This window comes from Brachycentrus maculatus, unplaced genomic scaffold (genome assembly GCF_059751285.1).
Source record: "Brachycentrus maculatus isolate JH-2025_06_01 unplaced genomic scaffold, ASM5975128v1 h1tg000116l, whole genome shotgun sequence".
Lineage (NCBI taxonomy): Eukaryota > Metazoa > Arthropoda > Insecta > Trichoptera > Brachycentridae > Brachycentrus > Brachycentrus maculatus.
Genome location: NW_028280869.1, coordinates 998096 through 1025241, shown reverse-complemented (window position 1 = coordinate 1025241; position 27146 = coordinate 998096). Strand labels below are relative to the sequence as shown.

The following is a 27146-nucleotide window of genomic DNA, read 5'->3' as shown; positions in this document are numbered from 1 at the left end:
CTGCAAATCCACAAAAGCACAGAAAAGCTTTTGGTTTTTGGACAAAAACTTTTCAGTAATGTTGCGCAAGGCAAAAATTTGATCCGTACATCCTCTCCCATTCATAAATCCACTCTGGACATCCCACACTTTGTCCTTTGTTATGGTTCTCACTCTTTCAATAAGGATTCGACCATACATCTTGCCAACAGCACTCAATAGACTGATTGCTCTATAGTTCCCACATTCCACCCTAGAACCTTTACCCTTGTAGAGAGGCATTATAACTGCCCTTCTCCAATCCACCGGAGTATAACTCTCCTCCAGACAACGGTTAAAGAGCCTATGCAACCATGTGAGAACTATTTCGCCACCATTCTTGACGTATTCTGCGGCAAAATTGTCGAATCCTAGAGCCTTTCCATTTTTCAAAGACTTAGTGGCATTCTTAATTTCTTCCATACTTATCTCTCTTGAAACATCATTCACACATATTCGGGGAAATGTACTTACGTCACTAACGTTATTAATCGTATGTGTTTCATACACCTCCTCGAAATACTCTTTCCATCTCTCTTTTATATCTTTTTCATTCGTCACCATTTTTCCGTCTTTCGCTGCAATCGATTTCGTACATACATTCACGCTTAGACTTCGGGAGTTTTTGACTTCTTTCCAGAAAATTTTTATATTTTCTTGGAAATTTTTTGTCATTTTTACTCCTTCATCCTTCCTCAACAAACGTTTTCGTTCACTCACCCCTTGCTTAACTTTTATTTTACAATCCTTGTATACTTTTTTAACCGATTCATACTCAGCGGAGCTTTTATTCCTCACTGCCAAACACTTTAGCCACGCATTCTTCTTCTCTTTCACTAAATCCTTAACATCATCATCCCACCACGCATCGCCTTTTTTCCTTCCTTGTACCGCTGTACCACACACTACCTTTGCGGATTCACACACACTACCTTTCAGATGTTCCCACATTTCATTTATACTAAGTTCATTTACATCTTCCGCAATCAACCTGTTGCATACGTCTGTTTCAAACTTAACTCTTATGTCATCATTCTGTAGCTTTTCTACTTTGACTCTAGAAGGAGCCGCCACCTTGTTCGTTTTGGCCCTCCACCCTTGGAACAGAATCACTCTTGAAACTACCAAAAAGTGATCTGTTTCCATTTCGGCCCCCCTGAACACTCTTGTGTCTACTGTGGCGGATCTCAATCTAGAGTCAATGACGACATAATCGATAATAGACCTTTCATCACATCTCTCCCAAGTATATTGAATACTTAAAATTATTATAACGGAAATGTAACGTTTTGGTGAGCACCTCCACAAATATTGTATATAAGAGATAAAAATAAAAATAAAACAGAATGGACTATGTGAATTTAATAAATAAGGTGTCCTGAAATGTTTAAAATTATTGTACTAAAGTTTTTTTTTCTAAACTGGTAATGTAAAAAATGGTTTTAACCAGCGGTGAGCTATGGAATAGAATAAAAAGTTATCATATTTTTTTACCTCGCGTTAATGGCACATAAGGCACTGGCGTTTCATGATAGCCAGTTATATGAAATCAAAAGTATCAGTCCTGCGCTCCAAATTATTCGATCTTGGAATGGAATATATTTGATAGGCTTTAGCTGACGTAATAAGTGAAGAAGCTCCGGTTGAAGAGTATTACTGCTATATGTAAAATGAAATGGGAAATGATAATAAAAACAAAAATGGCAAAAATGGCGAGAGCACTCGGAGTTACATACCCATACTCGTACAAACTCGGGTATGATAACGTGTGCGACTCCCTCGAGTTCTTGTGGTCATCATGGTAAGGTAACTTACCTACCTACGTGTTTATTTCCTCTGATACAATTTTTATTATTATCACACGGTAAAGTAACATCTCGCCACTTCATAAGAAGCGAGAAAATGCATGGTATTTGTATTGTGTGTTATATATACATAACACGCTTCATTAAGGTCGGGAAAGAAATCGCGATCCTGATTGTAATAAATAATGTGCGGTTGGGTTTTCTCAGGATAACAAATTGGAGTAATTATTCTAGAACAATAAGTAAACAGACATGTCCACGGAACGGTTAGTGAACAGAGAACCGAGGAGCCGGGTATGCGTCTAGTTATGTTTAGTGTCCAGTAAACCCTGGAATGGCACCTGGACATGTCATCCTGCTCGGTGCTCGGTACTCGGTACTCGCGTATAGTGTACGGACTTACAATATGGACTACATACTACTACGGTAAGTAACAGATCTTGTCTCGAACATCATTAAATGTGAACAATGTTATGTCATGTCAGAAATAAGAGCAGATTTCCAGTGCGCACCTACTCCTGACGAATACAGATGGTCACTTGATATTCTGATTCATGTATATACATGCATATGTAGTGCGCACATTGCATCGTGCAGTTTAATATACTGCACTGCATTCATATATTGACTGTCAATGTATAGTGTACCACTGAAAAATATTTTTTAAGATTTTTGAATGCGTACTAAAAAAATGTTAATATTTCAAAGTTGATAATAATGCATTTCGTTTTATTTATTATGCAAGTAGTATTTAGTGAGGTTTTATTTTTTTTAATTATGCTTTTTAAAATAAAATACAATTATAACTAGGCATTTTATGTTCTTTTGATAACTTGATTTTTTTTTATAATTTGTAAGAATCAGTTTAGATATGATCGTTGATAACTTAAATTTATTCCTAGATTTTTATTTATAATAACTCTAGCATTTTGAAACCGGTCGTCGATTAGTTTTATCAGGAAGTCAATGATAACGAAAATAAACATCCTTTTTTATGAAAAGATAAATATTTGTGTTTTTATTATTTTTTTAAAAAATCCTTCAATTTCATACTATTTCTGTGAGCCTAATCGGCTCATTAATAGAAATAGGTATCAAATTGTGGTAGAGTGGGTTCGAACCGAGAAACTCTTACTCAAGAGTCCGCGACAATAACCACGGGACCGCAACACGACATGATTATTAAATTTTTCTATTTTCCCGAATTGAAGGAAGGTTAATGTTACGTACACTTCTTAGTTAACACGTTACCTTTTCCCTATAACTCCAGCTTAGGGCTGGGATTCCATACGAATGTTAACATTTTAACTTCGTGGTGTAGATAACTTTAACTTTGCTTCTATTAGGTAAACTTTTTTTAGTAACTTTAACTTCCTAACAATGCGAATACACAAGCGGCGTCAAAACGCAGTCATAAGAATTAAAAGACCGGCAGTCATACTAAAGTTATCTACACTGCGTAGTTAAATCGAAATCGAACGTATGGAACCCTTGACATTTTTTCCCCGAATAGCGAAAAATAATTTACTCAGCTGATATTGTTCTTAATTTTAATTCCCAAGTTTCATTTATTTTTTGTTTATAACAGAATTAATATTATTAATATCAGGAACCAAGGAGTGCAAGGAGCCGTGCGAGGTAATACGCCATACGCCACTGAGATACGACACTGATCCTGGCGAATTGATAAACCGCGAGGAACTAGCGAGCGCTTAAGATTTCATCGGAATAATACACCCGTGACCTCCTCGTCACTCCTTATCTTCGGATAATACTCTTTGTGATTTAACTGTTCTGTATATACGTAAGTAAAACGTATTTATTATAATAAATTAGATTTTAGAATACCCCATAAACTAGACCAATATTTATTTCTATTAAAGTTTTTGTCTTTAGAGAATTAAGAGTTTTTATAGCAACAACAATTATCAGTACACTTACTTTCCACATGCGCATGCGTTGTGACATGATGAGTAGTGATCAGTGTAAATCATTAAATGAGTATGACTTACCTTAGCGGGTTCATACCTACTTACCTGAACCGAATACACTAAATAATAACAGCACTAGGTATCTATGTATATTGAAAGCTGTCCCACCGCATGCTCAGATCTGATACAGAACCATCTAAGCTTCCTGACAGATCTGCTCTTGCAAAGCAATTTTTTTTAACTAAGTATGTTGCGAAATTCAATGAAAATGTGAAACAATATAAAACACTAAGTATCTAATAAAACTGATAAACTGATACATTTGTCGCCATCGAATTATATTCTTTCCGTAGTAGGTAGAAGGTACAATACGCAGGAACACCGCCAACTGTCGTGTCACTCGTAGGGCGGGAGTTGATTATTGTCGTCAGGTACAAACACTAACTCGAGACAGTTACGGATACTTGCGGTAACTAATTTATCGCTCCAAAAGCCCTTTTGTTTCCCACAGCCCACGGCCTCGATGTTTTCATATGTTGTCTTCTAATTCATTGGACATTGGACAGGGCCTCTAGTATATACCAGATCCTCGATCATTCTCGAGACGAACATTTTCGCTTCAACAATTAATTTCGCAATTGACAAATGGTGTTGCGCGAGCCTTTGTTACATTGTAGTCATTTAAGCGTGTTGAAATTGCAAGAAAAAAATATTTCTGTGTTATATAAATACACATATACATATAGTGGTATGTCCATACAAATTTAGGTATTGATATTTTCAAGCTTTATAAGGTGAGACCAGATGAATGACATAAGACTTTCATATGTTTGGATTTTTAATGATAAATAATTAAATATATTTTTCTATCTTTAGATGCGAATAAAGTCGTCTACTTTATTGACGTTGACCTAAAATTCCTGTATCTAAATATTAAAAGTTAAAAACTAATATTTACAGGCAAAATAAACTATCTGAAATCGGTATGAAACACTAATAACTTAATATCTATCGAATTTATTTCTTTCCTTTTTTAAAAAGTATGTTTGAAAATTTTACGAAATTATTATTTCCTCAAATTAATTTAGTTTTTCAAAACAAAAAGAACCTCTTAGATGGGACGACACGTTCAAGTAATCCAATACTACATAATATCTAATACAGGGTGAGGCCTCTTAACTAGCAACGTGATTAGTAAATTGTTTTTTAACGTGCCCGCCATTGAGCCGATTTTATTGGATAATCAATTTCTGTTAATTCCAACCCATTATTATTTACAAGAAGTCTATTAGTTTCATTGTCTCGGTACGTAATATAATCTTTTGATTGTTAGTTTGAACAGCGAGATGAACAGCTTTTTTGTTATTATTTAAATTAAAACTAACGATTGTCTCACAATACGTCTCTTTGCATTTTTTAAACTAACTAAAAATAGACTAAACAGGTACTATGGAAACATTGATAACTATTTATTCACATTTGATTGCATCTCTGCCTATTTTTTATTAAAAGCTGTATCCCAAATGCATAAATTATTAAGTTTCTTTACAGCCATTTTTATATCAGTAAAGCGTTTTGTATTATAATTAAATTTCTGTGTCATTAATGTTTTTGCAATTGTAAAAAAAATTGTTTGAAATAGGTTATCTTATAAAGTGGTATAGTTAAAGTGATATTTATAGATATAATATTCCCCATTGTTATTCAATCTCACTAAATTTATAGGTGGTAAATTGGATCACATAAATGTGGAGAGAGCAGAAATTACAAGGAAGTAGGTGTACTGGACTTTGAACTAGGCTCTAATGGTCTGAAAAGTGGCAACAAGGAGAGGTCATAGGTTACAGGTTACCCTGCTCTGGCCAACTGGAAATCCATGATCTGGTTCCCTCGTCGACACAAAGTATACAATGGTTACTCTAGCTTAGTTGTAGGAAACTGGAAACGAAATAACGAGACGAACAATGGTCCCTTTGCTAAGATTTTTACATCCTATTTTCTTGTACTTTATGGCGTTATTTCTATCTTCCAGGAAATGTACTTAAATTAAACTTTTATTTACTAGGTCTTTCGTTCAATTTTAATGTCAATTCATGGATAGGATTATTATCCTTCCCCTAATAGCAAAGTAAATATTAAGTCACTATATTTTTACAGAATATGGGATAACTTTTTGGCTGTCGGGTGACCCAAAAATCTCGATAGCGGTGCATGTCCCGATGTATTAAATTGAATGAACATCTTAGGTACTTTCGAAGCAGTTTTATATTAGACGTCCACCGAACACGTAGTTTGTTGATATATAATATGTATTTAATCATTGCTATTCAATTATGTTCTTCTTATGAATTTCTTTATAGTTCTTCTTATGAATCGTACACAATCCAATAATTATGGTATATAAAAAAAAAAACTATTGAAAACTAGAGTTATTTTTTAAAGTATTAATAATAAATATAAATACATACGTTACAATAAGTGACGGATATACAAATATAACCATAGTGAAGAATGGTCGCAGGTCGCAGACTTTATGTAATTTATAGAAAGCATGCGAAAATTACCTATTTAGCAGGATTATTCAGTGAATTTATTGAAATGAGTTCATTTGTCATTGAGTGGCACAAGTAGAGTTCTGTAAAAAATGTATTTTTTTGGATTCCTGTGAAAGAACAACGAAAACGAGATGCGGACAGGCGTAGAGACGAATTTGTGGACGTAGAGACGAATCACAAATACCCTTTTCATATTTTTTTCCATGGGGGGCATGTTTGTCGTACCCAATGGCAGAGGGCCAAAACACGCGTACTTTCGTTATCATTATGTATTTATATTTTATCACACAAAGTTATAAATTAAAATGACTTTGTTTAAATTGTCAATGACGTGAAAAAAACTCATTACATCGAAGGTTGTGGATGCAAGAGAAACAGATTGATATTACCGCGATGGTAATGTACCATAAATGATTTTCAAATCGTTATATTATAGGAATATATTCCTACAGCATTAATTTGTTTAGGTGATGCAATTTTTTAATTCAAAATTATATTCGATTTTTGTGTTGCTATCAGCACGTCATAGGACTAAATAAATATCTTCTTCTAAAATTTTTTCACTACTTTCATAATAAAATAGCAGATAAAAAGAGAATGTGTCTTCATTAAATTCGTCCATAAATAAGAGTCGGGCGGCTATGTTCAAAGGAGTTATATAATATATTTTTATAAAAGGTATACTGTTATAGCGGTGACATTATTAAGTACCTTGTGATCTCTGATTGGGATATACAATATTCCTACACATTATATAGGTACCCAGTACCCACAAGCACTTTCACGAAGCGAGCGTGACAAATTATTATAAATAATTGAAGACTGATAAGATAGTGAACCTCGTTCTTCTCTTATTGTGAGAGAGAGAAAAAAGAAGTAAAAAATACATCGATGGTCCTACGATAAGATAGAATCTAACTCCAAAAATAATTATTCTAAAATAAAAACATGTATACTTAAAAATAGGAAATCTACCTGATAAAAATATAACAGATATACATATTCTATAGAAGTGGTTAGCGCCTTTTGACGATTATTTCGAGCAAAAACAGTAATTTAATTAGTTGAAAATCAATATGACATATGTAGTTGAAAATATTCTAAATCCATAAAGATATTTATCATTCTGAAATTGTACATATGATTCCATATTCTACAAAACTACATTCACAACTAATTGTTTTTCTAAAATTGAAAATGTCGGGTTTGATACTTTAGGTCACAATCATAAAGATTCAGTGGTTATATTATAATTTTCGGAGATTAAGATTCAATACCCAAAAATTAATTAAGTTTACGACACATTTACTACCGAATCAATCAGTAATATTTGAATACTTGCTGACGGTATGTCGGATGTCCAAAAAATCCGCGTTTCCAAAAAGTTGTTTTCTTTTAAAACTATGTACACGTGCACTTGTAGTATGTAATTTCGTTGTAATTATGATTCTAGTTGTGTGTGCTCCCGTATCAGAAGCCGAGGAAACAGGTTTTATAAACTTATCTCAAATTGCACCTTGATAATATGAAATCTTAAATCATAATACTATACCTACCTAGCTACTTGATAGCACCTACCTCCTGGTAACAGACCAGCTTCGACTTCATCGATGAAACGCGAGCAATTAACGTGAGATGGAAGGTGTCCGATTAATTACAGTAATTAGGCGGTTTAGGAATGATTCATGGGGCTCGAATGACTAAAAATGTATACTCCAGTATTAAATACATCTTGGTACATCGTAAATTCGTTTGAAATCTTGCCTGTCACATACGCGAGTAGGTACATCCTAATGAACCTTTCACATAAAGATATACATACCACGTAACAAAATATTGATTTCTTTTCGTTCCATTTCCACCCTTTAACGATGATACAATTTAACTCTTTTGAAAATTTTGTTTTCATTAAAAAAAAAATAGTTCTGTCTTCAAAATTGAAGTCACATTGGTTTCCATGCGAAATACTTTCCCCAAACGTTCTGGAAATATTATAGTAAAAAGTAAATATTTTATGTACAAATAAAAGTTCGATTAATTCACGATTTTGTGATATTTTCAGCATTCTTGCTTATGAAATTATACAAAAACTGTTTGTAACGGTACTTTTTCTCAACTAAATAAAATATGCCCAATCAAAGATGTTTTAATTGCGCAATAAAAATTTCGATAGCTTTCAGAGGTGAAAAGCTTAAATAATAGGGAGTATTCCAAAAAATCGTTGCTAGATCGTTAAGTCACTATATAGGTGTCTGGGAATTAATTGCAAAAAGGAGATGTTTACTCATCTTTTGATCTGCATTCATGATTTTGTAGTAATGGGTGTCAAATGAGTCATTTATTCCCATATAATACGGTGAATTAATAACCTACGATTTGTAATAATATTTGGAAAAGCTTCAAGCTTGAAAAACAGGATAAAAGATCTAGTTAATCTTATTGTCAACCAAATTACTGTCATTGTTTATGGAAGGAAGATCCGTTCATTGTTTCTGAAGTAATTACGAAAATTATGAAGGGATAGGTACGTAAATAAATAACTTTACTAAGGTATACTTTGCAGACAGGGATGGCTAAAATATAAAGTGCTATTCAAAAAAAGTTTATCTTGGAGAAATTATTTTTCTTTACTTTAAACGGGGAATCCTTAAGAATAATACTTTCATACAATCTTTCAGATACCAGTCCAATAATTCAAGGAAATAACACTTCTTATAAATTTTTACCGCACATATCGAAAATTCTTATACATGATAACTACCCATAAGTTATCCATTACACTACGGAGGTAAAATATATCCAAAACTCCACTTCATTCTTTACCGAATGAGCAAAGGATTTTGTATTTTTTCTCATAATCAAATATTGTTAGGTCCATCAGACACATCGTCTTGACGATTATTCGAAAATGTACCATCAGAAAGAGAAACCACGAAAACATATTTTATAATCATCAAGTCGAATTATGATACCGAATGGGGGATTCAGACAAAACTTAATTCCTGTAAATACAAGGCTCTCAGGTGTACCTGGAAATATTTTTTTTTATCGTCACAGCGCAAATATTTACTTTTATTAAAAAAATATCAATTACAGTTTTTTATGTATAATGTGAAAGTCTATTCTATTAAATTACTTAGATAATTAAATTAATAATTTTAATTGAATGACGGATCGAGTGCTCACTTTCCCTCTATGTCGATAACCGATAACTTATTTAAATAAATTTATTATTTTAACAGAGAAAACGATCACACTTTTGTTTTATTATCCCTGATAAAGTAGAATCATAAGGTGATAATGTACGTGTGTATGTGCGTAGACACAATTGATTTATGTACGTATGTACAGATATTAGCACAAACATATACATCACACGCCTGTACTTATAATGATTCTTTATAAATCCTCGTCATCTCTAGATTCCACGGTCTATGAGTAGTGGTATCTATTGATTGTTTATGGTAAATTAACTTTGAATCGAGTGGAGGCATTGTTCTCACGGTTAACCTATTACGAATGACAGGGAGATCTAGAAATAAAACTATTTTTTTAGTTACTTATGAAAAAATTAAATTTACTTAGTTGTTACTATTTGTTTTAATTTTTGAAAGTGTTATTTCTTATTAACATTGTAACCAAAAACTGCTAATAGTTGAATTCTAATACCAAAAAAGGAAAGAAACAAATGTCAAAAAATATGTGCATGTAATTTGACACAAACATTTTTTTGCTAATCACCTTTTCACACATATTTTTGTATTCTGCCATTCCCATTTTTTTCCAGAAACATTTTTTAATGATGAATTTATCCAGCGCTTTTTTTCAATAACGTGTTTTACTGTTTTTTCTTAAGGGACACGTGTATTCTTTTTCGGAAACTTTAAATAATGAAGAATAATGGATGGTGAATGTTTCACGTGCAGTGATCATTATTAAACCAGCCTAAGACAGGTCGTAAGCCCTGTAAATACCCAGACTTCTATATTCTTCTTCTTTTATGTTGAGATGTCAAAATGTAAGTGGACAAGCCTAACTTTGTTAGGTTTCTCCACCTACGTTTTAAGTCTCAACTGATTTGTGAACAAGGATTTGGACGTACGAATGTTGTGTTTTGAGAATAATTTTGTTCTGTTTTTTTGTTCAAATTTCCGGAAGAGTTATTTTCAATACTGGCGACTCACAAATTACATGAATTAGACTAATCGAGCTTCCATAAGTGGCTAGTTATTTATATAAACATATTTTTAACACCCTATGAGTTGGTGTAGGTACGCATGTACAAATAGTAAGTTGTAGTAAAAGAGCATTATTATTTCATTCAATCTGCAATGATGTGACCCATTCATGATTTCATGATTGGTCGGCTTCACATTACCAAGGAGTGGTACTTCCTTAAGAGTGTATTGTGCCTCGGTTGGGAATTTGTGAAGTACATACATGCATAGATTTCTTTAATCACAGCACTGTTGAAAAAAAATTCACATCAAATTTCATATCAAAATTATAACTAACATACAAAAAAAATCCAACAACGGTGCCTATACATCATTAAAAATTATTGCAATATGAATGTTCTATAATGGGCAGAATGCTAAACGTTACACAAGTATGTAAAGTGATCACTTAAGCCAGTCAAATGGCAGGTCGTAAGCCCTGTAATGCTCAGACTTCCACCTTTTTTAATATAAAAATCTTTTGTATAAAATCTCTTTTTTATACGGACTTTAAATGTGTGAATTCGGTTATCATTAGGTTACAGTAATATACGTAAGTTGGAGAGAGGGGAAAATTCCTCCGAGACGTTTATTTGGCCCTTGTTTGGCTATTTACTCGTGGCAGGGCTCCGAGAGTCAGGTCAGAGACAAGTGAAGAAGTGCAGTGTTGAGAATGTATCGTGTCGATCAGGATTTTCTAAAAGTAAAAGAATCCTAAAAACCTCTTGTGCATGGTCCAGTTTTGATGTTGCCGCTAAGGTGGGTGTGTCGTATCTACCGACTGTAACACCATAACAGGCGTCTTATCTGTTAATAAATTTATTATTGTATGTATACATGATCTTACACCCAAGTAGGTACCTACACACACTCGTATGGCGATATGAGAAAAACATGTAATTTCTTAGAGTTAACTTACTACAGATCCCGTTACTATTCTAGAATTTAAATCGTTCCGCGATGATTAATTAAAAGATTTCTTGTTTGCACTTCCAATTCTTTGTACACGGTGTAACAGAACTAACGACTCTATTTTTTTTGCTATGATAGCTGCTTCTGTAAGCTTCGGCAAGTTCTACACGTAAATCAATATAAGTGTTAAAACATTGTTTGCTCATCTATAAATATTTTTTCTTGGTAATACGTCACTGTCAAAATAAATGTCATTAAAATTTTGTCTTTATTAATTGAATTATATTTTCGTTCAAGTTTATGATTTTCTATACTAGTATGTAATATACTCGCGTCTATATAGATAGACGCGAGTATATTACATACTAGTATAGAAAATCATAAAGGTACATCATCATCATACCTATAGAGGTATTACTATAGGTACCCACTCTAATAGTTTTTTTAGTTCTTTATCACTAGATACACATATTTGTGAATTCATTTTTTTTAATATTTGCAATTTTTGTAAAAACACTGACTATAGTACCACATCCCGACTCGAGTAATATCATTAAATTTAAACAAAAATATGGTGGTGTTTATTACAAATTTCTAACATCTACCAGTTACTTGTTACCGTGTTAAACCAATTCGACACGGATGCGATTCAATTCATTTTATTGCTAAGATTAAATCAGTATTAAAATAAAACGAATTTTATTGCATTTACATTTTAATCCAGCCTCAAATGCGATAATTAATATTATCTCATACTTTGCGTATCGAAACATGTTAAAGTAATTGGAATCAAAATAATTTGAGGTCTTCATCTGCGTTTATCGAAAAGAATGAATAATTACAAACCATTTATTTTTGAAGACAATAAGGGATATAGTAAGATGGGGGGAGAAAAATAAAGAAAAAAGCTGGCATTGACACGTGGAATGAATGGTCGAAGATTCACATAATCCGTGATGCAACTCCCGGGTCCACTTGCCGGACGTCCCGCCAAGAAATAACCATAGCTGAGAGTCTATCAGTGGGAGGCGCTATCATCTAAGCTTTAAGAAAACCGTCTAAACAAAGAAGAAGGAGAAAACTATTCTGTTAATTGGGCACGTTCTTTTATCTTCTTTACAATAGGCAATATAACTTACGGTAAGAGTATTGAATTATTTTGAAAATACCATATAGGCACTTTTTACGTACGGCATATTTCAACATTTGCAAAACTATTTGGTAATGTTAAGTATAAATCACGAGTGAAATGTTATGCTAGATTTAATTGTCATTTTTGAAAGGTTATAACACAATATAAATTCAGCACACCATATCAAATCATTATACCGTTTATATTGTACTGTGGAATTATGACATAAAAAATGTTGAACTCTGAAACCCATTACTAAATTTTCCCAAAAAAACACTACAAAAGTAAACTCTTAGCAAAAACCGATTTTTTTGTTACAATTTTTTTCTTAAGGGACTCACGAATTCCCAGTAGCGAGTATGTCGTACAGGCTTGTACGAGTATGGGTATGCATCTCCGAGTGTCCTTTTCATTATTACTGTTCTCATTTTGCTCCCCACTATACACTTTTGCATGTATACACACATATCAATATATATATATATATATATATATATATATATATATATATATATATATATATATATATATATATATATATATATATATATATATATATATATATATATATATATGCGGTGCTGAATACGATTATATTAGGTTAGGTTAGTCGTTGATTAGGACCCTGTTTTTATTAAAGCTGAAATCAAAATACGTATACAAAAATACTAGATACAATATCAATAATTGGCACTAGTAGGTAAGCATAAATTATTGTTTCAATTTTCATGATCTATGAATTGAGCTCGTACTTTCCTTTTATTTAGTGCGGTATCGGCAGCTGAGATTCATTACAGCGGGTCAAAGGTCAATGGAAAGGTAGTTTGTTAGTGATATTTATAAAGTCGGTAGTTTTGTGTAATTATGAAATGTTTTCAATGAGCCTGACATTTGGTAATGAAGAATGGCCGAGCATTTTAAGAGCCAAACGTGACGGAATTAGACACTCTATCCTGACCAAAGTCGCCTAAATCCGATCGTTATCAGTTCTCTATACAAAACAGAAAACTCATTTTAAAATTAGGCTTGATTTATAAACGGTAATTTGGGTGAAATTTAACTAGTTCGGCGATAAATCACAATTCTTGTATGAGGTCAGACTGGGTCAGAATATCTGCCTCGGAAGGTAGTTGCCGAGCAATTTCAAATACTGAATTATTCAAATGTCAAACATATATTTTTAAAAGTCAATTATAAAAATATCTAAAATAAAAGGTGCTTATTTCAACGAACTTTAAATAAACAATAAAATATTTAAGGTTAACACCAAAATTATATATTACATAATGATGCTTGGATTATGTAATATGTTGTAATTAAAAAATTGCAACGAGCTCTTTTTATTGTACCATATATCCACGTAACCCTAGGGGGCGGGACGTCCAAAGTTTTCACTCTTCTAACCCTTATCCGCACCCAATTGTGCATAGAGCACTGCATCGGTTTTGACGCAGTGTTATTTTGATCGTTACTTACATGAAAGCAAGGTGATCGCTCTTGCGATTTAGGGACCAATCCAGGGTAATATTAAATAAATATTTTTTTGCCATATTTTTCAACTCTACGCGTACAATCTTTGTCTCCGTATACAAGCTTTTGCACCTTGGGACTTAAGAAGATAATTTTCAAAAAATGAGACCAATACGCAACATTTATATAATCGAGTCCTAAATTACATATATTTGGCCAACCTATTGATTTGAACCCCTCAAAGAGTTCACATCAATAGGTGGGTAATTGGTGAAACTCACCAATTACCCACCTCAATAAAATTTTGGGCAAAAAGAGAGCCAGAAAAAGGAAGTAGTGTCTTCGCAACATTGAGAAGGTCGAGATTCAACGTGCTTTTGCCCTGTCGAGGGATTGTTCAAGATATTCCAGAATGGCGGTCAACCTTGATTGATTGGAGAGGCACTCGAAGAAGAAGAATAATACTTAGTTCATTTTATAGGATAAATATCTAATAACTATAAAATGTCAAAAGTCGGTATCACTTACTTAGAATAACGGTGGAATGTGAATGTCGCTCAGTTTTCACACACGCTTTCTCGGGTTCTATATCGTTATTCGACTGGGAACAAAGAAAACTATTACGTGATAGTGATTTTAGAAAAACCGCACGATTTGGCATGACGCCATTATGTATCAGAGTCAGATCCTGAACCCAGATATCATCAAGTCCCATCATTCGACGTCGAGCTAGTCGCCATTCCGTCCACGTTGCCGCAAGGCTCAACCGACGCCAGGTCATTTCGGAACAGTTGATCATCTCGGAAGCACCTTTTTACAAACGTGACAAATATTTCTCGTATCGTATCATCTAAAATCTAAAACACGGATTATACTGAATTATGCTTTGTTCACGAGATAACCATTCTAGACAAAGCAGTTGACATATCTTAACCTTCCATACCGATTAATGCCTCCAAGGGCAGTTCAAATAATAACTATTTCTTATAACAGAGAAATCTGATGCATATCTCAGAAATATAAAATAAGAAGAAATAAGGTCATGACTTATGAGAGGTAGTAACTCGAGTCCAGGGGCAGTACCTACTATCCGTAAGAACATACTTATTTCGTACAGATCGATTTTAAATATGGACTTAAAAAATTAAAAATAAGATTCCGATTTCTAAATTTTCGGATTTGGTCCTATTATTATTGTTTTATATTATTCAATACTTAAAAGTTAGGACAATACTCAGTATGAACTATCAATAACTCATTTTCGCAGTTCCTGCAGATAGGTGCTAAGTATAATCTTTTTGAATTTATTAGAAGGCGGCTATTTTAATTTAGTTCCGTTAGTAAAATTTTAATAAATATGTCGTTATTATTTATCGCGGTATTTTGTTTTTACCACTCTGTAATTTATTAGCCCATAAATCTAGTTATATTTTCGCCCTTTTATTATATTAATATTATGCGCTTTTGAACCGCGAAAGTGTAATTAAACGGTGAAGCCGTGATTAACAATTGGTTCTGCCAATCGAAACATTAAATAAATAGATTTGATTAGAGATACTAGTCTCGGAGTTTAACTTCATCTTAATCTTAATTAACCATATTTCCTTACCGATGACTTCTCGCCCAATCAAGTTGGAGAGTTTTTATTAAATATCACATAACAACGGGTTTAACAACTAGTTCGGAGTATTAACTTCTGTTTCTAATTAATTAATAATACTATTTATAATAATTGTAATTTACATCGATAATTAAACCTCGATAAACATTGTGAATAAGGTGCGATTTACGAGGAGTTTGGGAGCTTTTTTAAAAATATATATAAATATCATCATGTTATTCCAAAAAAGTTGATGCCAAATATTGATTTGATTTGATTTAAAATAATGCTGTTCAAACTCTTTTTTTTTTTAAAGTAACTTTTAAAAACCATTGATTTCATTTGTGAATAAAATGTTACGCTTGGTAGTTTATGAACAAAGTTTTTTGTTTGTTTATAATGAGACGATTGATGTGCAAATTTAGGATCATTTAAGAACAGTTCGATTTAAAGTAGGGCGTGTAATTAAATCTTTTAATGATAAAGAATGAAAAATTATGAGATTGATTAATATACATATTTATATTTATATATATATATATATATATATATATATATATATATATATATATATATATATATATATATATATATATATATATATATATATATATATATATATATATATATATATATATATGTAATAAAATACCTAAGTACCTACCTATACATTTTATTAAGTACTTACAAATAGTACCTACATAAAACAGTTCTACCACCAGATGTCGCATGCGTCGCATAGAATAAAACAAAAGACTTCCGATAGAAAAAATATAATATTCTGAACTGTCAGAATCAGATAGATAGATAGATAGAAAAATATTATAAAGATAAATTAAGAATAAACTTTAATTATAAACTTTAATTACAAAGCAACACATTGTTTATTTTATTATTATACACCCACTTTACATATTATTTACACCCAATTTACAAAAAAAAATATTACCATGTTATATATATATTTATATATATATATATATATATATATATATATATATATATATATATATATATATATATATATATATATATATATATATACATATATACATATATATATACTTTATACTTCTGTGTGAATTACAGCTGGAAACTATTTTACCGAATTAATCGCTCCACCCCTCCCCGATATAATCCTTAATCAACGATGATGACATTTCAGTATAATATAATTCATAGTAAAGTTTTGTAAATTCTTTCATATTTGGTGATCTTACTACGACCAATTGAGAGTATCGGTAGCTATCGCTTTATTAGATACCTTTCATAAGTAAAGTTCACATAAACATTTAAGATATAAAAGATTGCTTAAAATATGTGGTAATTTTTTTAATCATCATTGCACACTATACACACTAAGCCATGTACCAAATTCGTGAGAAAAAATATCCACGGTAGATCTTTATCAATCTTGAAATAACAATAAAACCAATTGGCCTTCGTTACCAATATGACAACAATATCTTAGTTGGATCTTCACCTCTGTCTGTGATCCTGTGACGGTTTGGCAATCTCATTAAATCAGTCCTATCTCTCTCCTCATCTCGGGGCCTGGAGCAAATGGGAGTTACTAGAGTAGAGCGTTTTCCCACGGGGTGAGGTCCCGATCTCCCAGATCTTGCATTGATGGGTTCAATATCAAACATTCACTGAATACTCGAAGTTGCAACCCCTAACAATGCAGATTGTAACGTACTGTGAATGATATCACAAGATTCTAGAAAAATTCACAATCTTAGTTTTAAAAAATGTTACGAATTAATGCCCAAAAATAAATAGAAACGATGTAATCTCCATTAAAAAAATATAACAATATTAAAATCTAAACACACAGAAAAAAGTTTTTCTTTCCATATTCGCTCCGTAGGTTGGAGCATATGGCTTCCATAACGCGTCTCTAGGTCACACTGTCATGTGCAAATCATTCTTCGTCACTCTCGTTCTCAGATCAAGTATTTTAATCAACATAAAAATACAGATTAATAGGATATTCGAAATATTATAATAAATCTATATTTATCTATCACTTATAGTATTTATCTTGAAATCCCATTTTACTAAAATTTGTACAGTGGGAATTTTGACGTGAACCTGTGCGAATATTATTGATAAATATGTTTTACTTGTATTTACATCGATGGATTTCTTTATGCATATTATTTAAATGAACGTATTGCTAGTGTAGGTCCCCTACAATTTTATGACACACTCCTCTAAAATAAAAATAAAATAAACAATATTTTGTAAGGTGACAACAGACGATTATTACGAGGAAGTGAAGAAGAGGTCAACTTGCCTGCTTTAAATAAAATACCTGCTGTGTTATGTGTTATACCATATTACATTCATGTAGCTATCTTCACCTACTGAAGGGAGGATACAAGAGTCAATGGTCTTCTATATTTTAAAACCAGTGGCGTTCATTTCTTGTATGAACAACCTATGGTGCATATACCTGGATACATATTATTTTCTTGCAACGTGTTTGTATAAGTTTTTACTCTACTTAGGATACTCTCCTCTACATGTAAATAGCGTCCTTACTTTTTATACACATAGTCAAACTAAAATTGAAATTAAGTATTTTTCAATATTAAAATATTAAAAAAAGGTTTTTTTATATCAAAATGCGATTTACATATTTTTGTGACAATCGTTTCACATCGACCTTCAACATGGTAGCCAACCGCTCTAACCGCTGCCAAACGGAGGCTAACGATTATACTGTTAGGTGTAAGAGTAAGAGGGGAAATGAGTTACTAATCCTAACTTTATTTTATTTATATTTGAACCCGTCAAAATATCGTTAAGGCAAATTAGGTCGATATTTTTAGTAAATTCACTTAAAATCAATTTATGAATGATCAAGAAAAATCCTCAGTGTCCGTGGATCGCTTCGAAGTGTATGATTTTTTTCCAGATCACATGTATATTTCCTTGAGCCGATTTAATAACACAAAACTTGCCAGCAAATGGTCGATATTATGTATTTTTGGCCTTCAGCTCTAGAGCCTGTGCATAGGTCTGTGCAGTCTTAGTCCACTCAAATCAATCCAGCACTTGCTATTCAGTTCATCAGTCCAATCCTATCTTATAAGAATGTTCTATTTGTGTCGATAAATATGGTATTTCAACAGGTATCTACGCCGCTGACAAATATCCTAAAAGGTTAAGTGAGATGAACGCTCCTTTAATCACTAAGTAAAGTGAGTCGGGAACATCTTCATAATTATAGTCCCTTCTGCTGACCCCTGCCTCCAACAATAAATTGACGAGGGGTCGCCCGAGTCAGAAGAGCCTGTCCACTCTCCACTCTCTCAACACAGGAAAACAGCCATCCCATCCTTCTACTCGCTATATCTCGACGGAATATCCGTCCTTATTATGACCACACAACGGATTATTTATAGCGGTAACTGTAACTATTGTAGTATCGACCGGGAATCCTTTTTTACGATGCGGAGAAACCATTTTGCTATTTATCAAATTGACCCGCCGAGTCCCCTACCTAAATTAATTGTTTTTTTTTTAGTTTTTGTTTAATGTAATCTAAATAAGTAAGCAATAGTTAATATAAAATGAGATTTAATTTATCTAAAATTTCAGTTTGAATTAATTCGGAAGGTTTTTTTTATCGAATCATCTAGCAAGAAGATCATCAAGAAAATACATGTAAGGTTTTAAAATTAATACAAATGAAAAATATATACAAAGGTACCTAGGAACGAAAGCGGTCAATCTTTTCTCAAAATTCTAATTACGCTGGTAATATTCATTAAAGTTTATATTGGACACCCTGTTTACTTATAAGTTAATGATTTAAATTTAGAAGGTTTACCCCACTACAAAAAACGTAAAAAGTTATTTCAATATTTTGATCAAGCAAAATGAGCGCTTGGCGATTATGATAAAAAAGAATACAAACCGAAATTAAATATACACGACATATTGATAAGCGCTTTATTTGTATCAACAAAACTTAAATCAATAAAATGAATGTTAAAGGGGTCTTGACTTAGGTGAATCATCTATCATTTTTATGGTAAATAAGATGGAAGTCTGAGCACCCCATGGGCATGGGTTTGACCTGGCATTTGCATGACATAACTGATCACTTTATACACTTGTGTAACGTTCACTATTCTACCCATTATTAAACATCTATATTGCATTCATTTTTGGAAGATGTACATTTGTAATGGTCTTGGATCCCTTTTACATACGAGTATTTATTTGATAGATTTTGAAGTATGGCTGATAGTGGTGCCATCTGTTTTTTAGGAGAGAGATATTATATCATCCTTAGGGTGAATAATCTAGTGTCAGGTAAAATAAATAAAAGTTTTTGATAATCTACTGGTCAAAAAGAAGTATCTAAAAATTTTAATGTTATTTCAGGCTTTCTCTGATTTTTTTATTATTAATATTTTTAGGATGGCATGCACATTAAAAATTACAAAGGCCGTCTTACATCCCTTGAACAGCCTGTATAAGAGAATTTGTGGCGCAGCAGAGAGACGACTGCCATAGAGCAAGGATATTTTTATAAAGCACGGGCGAAATAGACATTACCGAGAAAAAGTAGTTCAAAAAGTAGTTTTACTGTTTAGTCCTGGGTGGAGCCTTGTCACCAGTGCATCAGTGCATCAGTGCATGTCCTGCCTTGCTTTGTCTGGATGCCATAACATGTACATAAGTAATAAGTACATAATAATAATAGCATGTGTAATTTAATTGTTGTTTAATACACAATAACTAATAATACGATCGAAATGAGTGCCAATAAGACAAGCATTATAAATATGTATATGCATATGTAAATACAGTGCAGTACATAACAATAAAAAATTACCAAAAAGAAAAAAAAAATGTAATACAAACAGAAAACGTTATGAACAGTTAAGTGATACTTTTAAACGTATAATAAATTCATTTAAATAATTGCCGTACGATTAATATGTCTAATTATTCACAATATTTGTATTTCAATACAACCGGTTTGGAAAAATAATTAACTATCATAATTATCGGAGACGCTTTTATTTATATACAAATATACGAGAAAAAAAACTAATCCTGTACATTAGTAGTTGTCATATATTAACTGTTATCACCTTGTCATCTTCTATTCATATCGTTAGTTACTTGTCACTTCTTAATGTAGGCAGATAACATGGCATAGCAACTTTTTTGCTACACAAAATGAGTCCCATGTAAAAAATACCTTAAAATTACTTTTCTTGAACCAACAAAATCTCCATAATGAACACAATGTACATTATTAAACCAATTTTTTTCTTTAGAAAAACAACCATATATATATATATACATATATATATATATATATATATATATATATATATATATATATATATATATATATATATATATATATATATATATATATATATAAGGGTCCGCCAAATAACTTTTTTTTTTTGAAAATGGGGCGCAAAACATCGAGTGTAGCTTCGGCTGTGTGGCACGTAGCGCCGTCCTGTTGAAACCAAATGTTGCCAATATCCTCTTCTTTAATTTTTGTGAACAAAAATCCGTTCAACATGGCCCGATAACGATCGCCATTGACTAACGGCCACTCCTTGCTCATTTTCAAAGAAAAATGGCCCAATTATGCCTCTGGACCAAAATCCGCACCAAACAGTGACTCGTTTTGGGTGTACCGGCTTTTCAATGTATGCGTGCGGGTTTTCTGTGCCCCAAATACGACAATTTTGCTTGTTTACATACCCGCCAAGATCAAAATGAGCTTCATCCGAAAAGATGATTTTTTTGGCAAAATCGGCATCTTCTGTAAGTCGAATATCGCAATATTTCCCAGCGTTGTTCAAGCGTATACACAACCATATTCGCTTAGCGGAAGGATAAAACTAATTATTTGTTAAATCAGACATGAGCTAAGTGTTACCATTCACGAAATAAGCACTAGTTGAAAAAAAAAACTTAAGATGGCGGACCCTATATATATATATATATATATATATATATTATATATATATATATATTTTAAACAACAACAATAAACATCTTCCATTATTTAAAAGTATATTCTTCTCAAAAAACATTTTTTTAAATATTTTTTGGTCATCCTTAATCCAACACAAATGTTATTACCTTTAATCTGGATTAATTTTCTTTCCCGCGCCCCACAGGAATCGCTTCTTTTACTGGTAATACGAATACTAAAGTGTATTTATAAAACCATATTAGGTCATCTTTCATACCTTCATCCTATTAATTATACAATAGTGTCATAAGTTGCATTAGAGAGTACTTAAAATGTCTTTTGTTTACAACAAACTATGCCCTTATTAGTGAAGATGCGTTAATTGAAGATGCGTTAATTGGGAGAAACGGGATATCGGTTAAAAACGCAAGCATCAAATAATGCAATATCCAAAATGAGAAATATAAATTACTCGTCGGGAATATTATATTGAAGTGGAGAAACTAACATCCATGCTCGATTTTGTTATTGTTGATGGCACTTCACCATCGGTTCTTGGTCGCATCGTTTGGACTTCAATATCACGGGTGACTAGCCTCTTCGCTCGAGGGTTGAAATTAGCACACGGAGGATTAAACTCGATCCTCCATTCTTCCTCGCTCTCCAGAGTTCCCTGTGAAGTAGATTTTTTCAGCTCTTCTCCTTCCAATACCGACTTCAACAAATTTTCTACAAAGGACATTCCTTCCTTCGTATCGGCGATCTCCTGGGACTGAATCCCTTTATCCATGAACATGTTCACTATGTTCAGAATTATTTGGCCTTCTAAAAAGGCGCAAGGGCACTCGTTGTTCTCTGCAGCTTTCTTGTGCAACATTTCCCGATCGATCTTGCTATAAACTTCTTTGCAGATGTTCGTAAAAGCTTCACGATACATTTCGTGTTTCAAGAGCAGTCGCTTTCTTTCTTTGGTCCGCTTTTTCCTCACTATTTCATCTGGTATTTCGTCCGCAATTTTGAAAGTAAACGGAAATTCCCCTTCTTCGAACGGGAACTCGGAAACGTGGCGATTTTCAAATTGTTTCAAATGTTGCAGGGTCACTCGAATGTCTCCATCTTTTTTTTGAACGACCATCAGGGGTTTAAATCCGTGATCGGAGGATGTGTCGGAAGCCTGATCGTCTTTAATTTTATTTTTGTTTCCTTTTTTCTTTGATTTGCTCTGCGATTTGGAATCTCCTTCATTTTGGTATTTCTTGTGTTTTCCATTCATTTTAAAAATATTTCTGGGAACTGCTCCGGGGCGCCAGTACGGATCGAACTGAAACACATTTTTTAATATATTGTGTGTGTGTGTGTGCGTGTGTGTGCGTGTGTGTGCGTGTGTGTGCGTGTGTGTGTGTGTGTGTGTGTGTGTGTGTGTGTGTGTGTGTGTGTGTATGTATGTATGTATATACATTAAAAAAAAAAAATATATATATATATATATATATATATATATATATATATATATATATATATATATATATATATAATATTATTATATATTATATATTATATTATTTATATACTTTGGACTGAAGATTTCCCATATGTGGATATTTAATGAAGGAAAAAGCTCTTCTGTTTTTATTTTTATATTTTTAACTCTTTTTATGCAATTTTTGGTACATTCTAGCATAATAATTTGAAGTTAAGCGGTTTTTTTTAAATGGAACCCATCGCCCAGTTTTGTACGTATTTCTAGTCTTTTTTATGATAATTTTATTTATGCGACTCCCCGTGGAACGTATCTATCGCATACAAAGAGACCAAAGTGTGTATAATACTCAATTGTAAAAAAAACAGGTGTTTTATTTACAATTTAATCACATCTTACCACAAAGTGAATGCCGAAACGATAATATTTACCTTTAAGCCTGGCACATCCCTCGCGTTCCAGAGCCACCCCATCTCTCGTGGTACCCAGGGGAATGTTGACTTTGGATTGCACGTTCTATGACCCATAAGAACAGCTTGGAATCATAAAAAAGACGAATTTTTTTTTTTATTGAATTATAAATATATATATATATATATATATATATATATATATATATATATATATATATATATATATGTATTGAAAAATTGTTAATCCTTACCTACTCCTTGTGCCCCATATTTTAAAATTGGTTTCTTTGGTGCATTTTTAGTTTTTACAGTTTTCACCATCTAAAAATAATTTAATAATTATAGTGATCACAGTAAGGTATTTACTAATTTACGTTGAGATAAACACACGTAAATTACTTTTTTCATTCTTTCAATCGATTTAATATTACTCTTAACTAGCATCTGAAGCACATCGCTCCGCTTTCATGAGATTAATTATCAATTTAATTTTTCATCGCCATCAGCGTTACCGTGACTCACTATTGGATGCGGATGAGGGTCAGAAGAATTAAATTTTATATCAATATAAAAGGCTTTACATAAGTGCAGTGGTTTAAAATAAAATCAAACGGTCGCTTTTGCCCATTTTGCTTTTCAGCGTCGATATGTGGTTACATGTATAAACATTCAGCGTGTAAGTACCTACCCACCCATAGTGAGTTCGTAACTCTCGCAATGGTTTAACTGAGTTCATTACAAGACAAATAACAATTTGGAATAATTGCTCGCGATAGTAATTACTCCGGATGTGTATTTTGGTTTATTGACGTGAAATACGAGTTCAAAGTTCCCGCTGGTTGCCGAGAACTTATCGTGACAGGTATTCGTCGTTCAGGCGCTAATCGAACGTTCTTGTTTTACCCGCGCCAAACACAGAAATCGGATACCCAATTAAAAATAAACGAATAATGACGTGCAAAATATGCAATTTATAATTACTGAAATTCAAATTTAATAAAACATTATAACAATAATATCAGTTTCAAATCGTGCATGGTAGTTACAAATTTAACTCCACAGTTGCATGGAGAATATAGTGATAGTTCTGTCAATCAACATTGTCAGAAAACCGCACATATTCTGTTGATATCAAACCAAAAATGAATCAGTATTTTTTATGTTAAGAAACAATAAGTCCGCTTATTGATTTATCTTTCACTTACCCAAAGCCACATACCACACGTATACTCCCTTTCAAAAGAAGACATAAATCGAAATAGTGTGATTTTATCACTGTATTGATACAAACCGTATCGTAGGGTTTTAAATATTTTTTACCCTTTTTCTTCTTTTTTCATTTTTCGCTATAAAAGTAACAGCAAATATTGCTCACTCAAAAACGATTTAAACAAACGAAACATATAAATAGAATCAACCTTCTAAAATTTATTGTATCATTAAATTATCATTATAAATTGAATACAATTTATTTTTTAGACCATATTAAATGATAAATTATGTTTTGAATACCCAAAAAACTTGAACGCACGACTGGCGAACGAGAGAATATTTTAAACATGCTAGTGCCTTCCGAGGTCTACGCTAAACCTCGTCACACCTCCAACAGTAACGCGAATCAAAGAAAAAGTCTTATTTAAAATATTTAAAAATACATTCAATATATTTTTATTTCTGAAAACGTATTCTTTTATAACAAGAGCGTTAATACCGTGATTTGTTTATTTTTTACTTTGATAAAAAGTAAAAACATAATAATTATGTGATATACCTACTCCAATGGGGAAAATATATATATATATATATATATATATATATATATATATATATATATATATATATATATATATATATATATTTTGTAATTGGAAGTGGGGAGAAATATGTTTGGAGATGAGAATTGGAAGACATTCTTTGTATGACCAAATATAAAAACTAATGCCGTAAATGAACTTACTCCCCAAACCATAGATGAACCATTGGTCAATTAAAGATTGTTTTTAGACAATTATTCTAATTTACAAATAGATTATGCATCAAGTAATAAAATTTGTGATAGACTTTCAGATTTCAACAGAATTCGAGTTTTGGACACATACCTTGATGATATGATCAGTTGCCCTTAAAGGGTAGCAAATAAACAGTACTGTTAATATTAATTAATTGTGTTATAATTATATTGTTTTGGTTTTCTTTGTTTATATCAATACCAAAATTTTTAAACACAATTAATTTTGACAACTCAAATAGAAAACAAACAAAATTTTAACTGTATTAACGCAGCAGTTCGTTTATTTTCTATATTTAAATATTTATGTTTTTCTTATCGGATAGGTACTATTACAATATAATCATAAATACATAAAATAATACAAATACCGAAATAAATATAACACACGTACAATATAATACATTCATGCATTGTACATATGTGATAGAATTAGGTGACAATTTGACCTCATACGAGTACACATTACCTAGATATATTTGCTTTTCTTATTTTTATTATTCCTTCCGGAAATAATGTCCTTCGGGCTAGGTTCCCTCCAAACATCATATCTATCCCATTAAATCTACATATATTCCACTACTAGATCCATGGTCGTAAAATAAATAGGTAAGAATACGTTGTAACTGGTAGTACTAAGTTGTACGGCATAAGTCACCGAAAAAACTGTTCCCGCTGACAACTGGCAGTGTTTCTGTTCTCCGCTGTTTATATATTACTATGTATTTTCTCACTCATAACAAAAAATAATGCTATGTAGTCTGCCTGTGAAATGTAATTTTCGTTAAACATTTCTTTTTTGGCATTACTTAAATTACAATGTGATAAATGTATGTATGGAACCATTTTTTTTATTTTTGTAAGCATGTACCAACACAATGATGCAGATAATATCCTTGATATGCGAGTGAAATAGGTTAAACTCTGTATTTTCTGGGATAGGTGAGAAAAATACATTTTAAGCAGATAAAAAAAAATAACACCTACTTCATTTAAATTGGCGTTATAGTAATGAAGGTTTGCATGTACTATTTGCATAAATATAATATTTTTAGGTGTATTTAAATTTCAATTCTAAGATACTCATTTATTGAGATACTGTATTGCAAAATAATTTGGAGTGAAATTATAGGTAGTCCCAATGAGTATTGAAATTCTGTCTTAAAATATTTTTAAATAGAAATACTAAAGACATTTTTTTATTGCGTGTTTTTAAAATAGTCGAAAAACTTAAATAAGTGTCGAACCACAAAGTAAACATTTACAACAAAAAAAATATTGGCAGTACTTTAATTTTGTTAGGCGTTTCGCATTATGCTTTCCTTTTCGCTGGAACTTTGTAATTATTTGATGTTTTGGATATAGTACTCAAAATTCAAAGCAATTTTTTGCTAAATATTTTTTTCTGATTTTTTTCAGTGAATCAATTTTACTACATTTATAATTTCGTGTATTTATAATAATGTTACAATAAAAATTTAATAAAAATTTTAAGAAATAACTATAAACCTCACAAAGTGTGGGTACTCAGTATTGAAAACAAGGTGCATCGTAACAGATTATTAATAGGTCTCTCTCGGGTTAAAAAAAATAGTGTAAGGTTTGAAAATATTGATCTTTATTTAACAGCAATTGAA

General features: G+C 31.9%; 2 protein-coding genes across 5 annotated transcripts in view; one reads left to right on the top strand and one right to left on the bottom strand.

Moving 5' to 3' along the window:
• The first annotated feature begins 1961 nt into the window (after positions 1–1961).
• The window catches only part of LOC148309895 (uncharacterized), a 49054-nt gene continuing 23869 nt past the window's right edge, over positions 1962–27146 (top strand). Inside the window, exons 1-2 of one of the 2 annotated variants that reach the window (XM_088259320.1) lie at positions 1962–2249; positions 3433–3627. The gene's annotated coding sequence lies outside the window, so the exon portion shown is untranslated. The remainder of the gene's footprint in view (positions 2250–3432; positions 3628–27146) is intronic. The other variant, XM_088259323.1, reaches the window with a different exon arrangement.
• Positions 21664–25755, bottom strand: LOC148309896 (uncharacterized). 3 transcript variants are annotated; one of them, XM_088259326.1, is made up of 5 exons: positions 25601–25706; positions 24707–24847; positions 23753–23822; positions 23520–23623; positions 21664–22929 (listed from the first exon to the last, which is right to left on the bottom strand). In XM_088259326.1, exons 2-5 carry the CDS (start codon positions 24749–24751, stop codon positions 22093–22095), a joined length of 1056 nt encoding a protein of 351 aa, XP_088115452.1. In that variant the 5' UTR covers positions 24752–24847; positions 25601–25706; the 3' UTR covers positions 21664–22092. The 3 variants fall into 3 exon arrangements, with proteins under 3 accessions (XP_088115452.1, XP_088115453.1, XP_088115454.1); XM_088259327.1 differs by lacking the exon at positions 24707–24847 and having other exon boundaries at positions 25601–25755; XM_088259328.1 differs by lacking the exon at positions 24707–24847 and having other exon boundaries at positions 23520–23604; positions 25601–25755.